Raw genomic sequence first — 4,043 nt, forward strand, 5'->3', positions numbered from 1 at the left:
TACGACTTTAACTTATTTTTATCTCATTACATCCAGTCACACCATTACATGTAAAAATCGTGAACCAGTACAAATTACATTGTTATATTTTGTCTGCAAATTTTTATTTCCCAATTAATACATGACTGGTTAACTGAGCCTGTAAAACCATTTATGTACCTAAAAAACATTGTTTTCAACTTTCAACTTTTATGTGTGCATTTTATGTATATAGGTACAGTATACCATTGTTTACAAAATGTGTGTGGTGTATACATATTTATACACAATGAACATATATACACACACACACATAATTCTGCCAGGAAGTCAAATAAATGTAGCTAAAATAACACTACAGTTAGGTTTTGGTATTCTTGTTTTGTGTGACATGTCCTTCATAGCTCACAACATACTCTTAAGATTGACCTTTCATGACCTTGGACATTCAAAAGGCTTAATATTGAACAAAGGCTTTTAGGTCAACATGTCAGATACAACACAATCCATAGTCTATTTTCTTCTGTTTATATATTTTTGAAGTACATTGTACCACTAACCTGTACTACATAACCTATTTCTAATAATGTTGCCACATTGCTGTTTTCTGTTCTCGTTTGTATGTCTGGTTTTCATCATAGTATGTAAGAGAAATTGCTATTTACAGACTCAAAATATATCCATTGTATTGTACATATGATATTATATGGACATTTCATTTAGTCCTGTTCTTTCTTTTCCACCAAACAAACAAATCATAGTCCAAGCGTATTTGAAATTAAGAGAGAAAAAAATGGCTACTTTCAAATTTAACTGGGGTAAAAAGAAGTTACAAAACTTCCCTGTCAAATAAAATAGTGTACTGGTAATGAAGCAAAATGGTGCATGTTTTGGTAGGCAAGTGATTCTGGGAATACAAAAAATCATTCAATTTGAGATTTAATGTATACAGTATAGTGTCATTTCATGGAACTATGTGTGTACGTATTGATTTTCACAGTGTACGCACTGACAGGGGTCTATGCATACACAATACACATTGGAAAAAAATAATGGAAACACTGTTCATAGTGGAATTATTATCCAGCAATCTGGATAAATATTGGGAATCACTGCAGTACAAGTTACTGAAAATATATGCACATGTGAGCAACACACTGCAACTAAGGGAACTATAATTGGACCACAACATATTGTAGTTCATTATAGCTGAAAACATACATGTGTGAACAACACAGAATTGCCAATAGGTTTAAGTAGCGATAACTAAGTTAATTCTGGAATACAAATGATGATAATAAATCTTTGGCAAAAATCATTTCATTGTGCAAATACATCTCTTTGTAAAAATAACTTGTTGTCATACCTTTCCAAATGTTTTAAAACCAATCTTCCCTGTGAGAAACAAATAATGAGCAAATCATAATAAAACAATGGGTCGTACAACAATTATATTTACATTAATTAATCATGAGGTTGTATACTACCAATATTGACTACTTGAATATTCCATTCTGGTTTATAATGAATCCTACCAGTCTCTTCTACAAAAACAAAACAAAAAACAAATACTGTGCTATTGAACATAAAAAAACAATGACGTAGTCATGTAGTGTACTTTTTTGTCAATAATCTTGCACTATTTTTAATTTGTTAAACCATAGACCCTACACATAGGGTGGGTCTATGGGTTAAACATTATGAATGTTTGTCTCTGTTTGCACAAATAACTGAGTAATGCAAAACAAGAGTGAGTCACAGCCATTAGGCCTGGCAAGTCCATAAAATTGATATTCAATAAAGCTGCGTATAATAGTAAATTCATTTGTAGCACTTTAGTTCAATTTCTGTGTATGACAAGGTATTTGTAACTTATAGTTATATACTACTGCATGATTGATCCCAAAAAAATATTATGGGATACATAATGTTCTACATTCAGCTCTTGTTGTCAGACACATGATAATGCAAAAGTTCAACTTCATACATATACCTGTATATGTAATGCATGACAATAGGATCCATTAATTAGCATTTTGTAACAATGTGTAATATTTATGTTTATGTCACACCATGTCAGACATTCCCCCACCCGACCCCCCCCCCCCAAGTCTCTGTCTTGATATGTGGGACTCAGAAGTGATTTTCTTCAAGATATCCCTTTATCCTGGTAGGGAGAGGTAACCTCTGGATATGGTCTCTGCGGATGAATTCTCGGATAACAAATCTGCATAGATATTGCAGGGATGGAACTTTTGTGAAACGTGACACTGGATTGGTGAGTCGTACTGGGTATGAACGTACCCCTGGTAAGCGTTCTCTTGAATAGCAGAACACTCCAGCTCTGGAATCATTCATGGAATGTTCTATCAAATCCACAATGGAATGATATCCTTCTGAGTCCGACAGTGGATAGAAACTAAATAATCCATTGCTATGTTCAATTCTGGTGTGTAAGGTCCTTCCATTTGAACGAAAGCTTAAACTAAGTAAGTAGCGATCATCAGAACTATCTCGCACAAGGAATGAACCATCTGGCATGTTGCTAAGCTTTTCCTCAGCTTCATTTCGAGTCAGTGGTCCCCAGTACCATGGCCTCTTTGATAACTTATTCAGCTCTCTGGTTAGACTGTTATGTGGTTGATCATTAACTAAATCATAAACTGGTGATGCCATAGCCTTTAAATCCAACTCACACCCATCAATCACCTTATCAGGATATGCAAGGTTATTTTTCTGCATAGATAAAGCTCTGTTATTCTTTCCCGGTTTGGCATTTGTGGGTCGTTTAGGGATTGGTGGTCCTTTGTGATTGAGTAATTCCTTTTCAGGATGATTTGTACTGGTATTATCAACGGCTTTAATCTCTTTTTGCGTGATATGGGAGGTGGTCGCATAGTTCATGACGGGTTGACTATGTGACCTGAGGCGTCCATCATTGCTAACAGTATCAACAGTTTCATATGTATCACTGCTAATACTATTCCCACCATTGTCATGGTGTCTATTTTCAGAATATGATGTCACCGTATCTTTCGTTTCACCCTCTTCACTTTTACCTTCATTGTGCACTTCTACATGAACTTCAAATTTGTCCAAGGCCTCTTCAGAATTAAAGGCACGGAGTGGCCCAGCAAATGAACGCCGACTGCGGTCACGCATACTACTGTAAACTTTCGGTCGAGGTGGTCGATTGTAATAGTCGAAATCAGAGTTTTCATTGTTTCCTGGTGACGGCTGTGTGTGTTGTGGCACAGGGAAGGCATCCTCCGACGAACTGATTGAACCCCTTCTTCCCCGGCCTTTACGGTGCGTTTTAGCTGTAATTCGTTTCCTTACTGTTTGTAGGAAGCTTTCTTTTACCTTTTGTCGCTCAATGTCACCGTTCACAGCAGTTTTAGCACGTTCTGTATCCGTCACCTCGATGGAACTCAGAGATCGCCCATTTTCGTCACCAGAACTACTTGGTTCACGATTTTTACGATGAAATGTTATTTTCAAGCCTCTTACCGAAAATTTCTTCATCTCGGATGTGTTTCTCTTAAATCATAAAGTTCTCATTTTCATTATACATACAAATGTTATTCTTTGCGACGAAAAATACAGCAAGTGATCATGAGGAACTCGACAATGCTACTTCCTGCTATAAATAGTACTGTTTAAAAACAATGGCGTCATTCTCGCGAGATTTGAACGAGGATGGTATCCACTGTTCCGTTGTCGTTCGTATGAGCTTCGTACACAGCTTGCACGTTGAGGGCGCGATCTTTATATCATCCCATTGATCCAGACTTGTTTTACACTATTTGATTTATGGGGAATGGATGGGTCTGAAGGACTTTCTAAAAAAAAAAAAAAAATTCGCAAGCCAAAAGTGGAGAAAAATATTTGCTGACCAACTCCAGACAGAAGACATTGATTCTAGAGTATGAGCTGAAGAAGAAATGTGCTGTAAGAGTGCAAACATAATACACATGTCAAATTTCAAGGTACACATGTCTCCATAGTTAGCAATACTTAAACTTTTAAAGATTAGCTTTATATGTAAGTTTTCTAAATTCAAA

At 36.1% G+C, this 4,043-nt stretch overlaps 1 protein-coding gene across 1 annotated transcript; it reads right to left on the bottom strand.

The window, feature by feature from the left end:
• Positions 1-96: 96 nt before the first annotated feature.
• On the bottom strand, positions 97-3,625 carry LOC144437395 (uncharacterized). Its single transcript, XM_078126326.1, has one exon. The coding sequence runs from the start codon at positions 3,502-3,504 to the stop codon at positions 2,113-2,115; it is 1,392 nt and encodes a 463-aa protein (XP_077982452.1). The 5' UTR covers positions 3,505-3,625; the 3' UTR covers positions 97-2,112.
• Between the last annotated feature and the right edge of the window lie 418 nt (positions 3,626-4,043).

The sequence above is a fragment of the Glandiceps talaboti genome, chromosome 7, assembly GCF_964340395.1.
Source record: "Glandiceps talaboti chromosome 7, keGlaTala1.1, whole genome shotgun sequence".
NCBI classification, from domain to species: Eukaryota; Metazoa; Hemichordata; class Enteropneusta; family Spengelidae; genus Glandiceps; species Glandiceps talaboti.

Excerpts from the sequence above, each read along its gene's own strand:
- LOC144437395 (XM_078126326.1), bottom strand. The coding sequence starts at position 3,504 with ATGAAGAAATTTTCGGTAAGAGGCTTGAAAATAACATTTCATCGTAAA.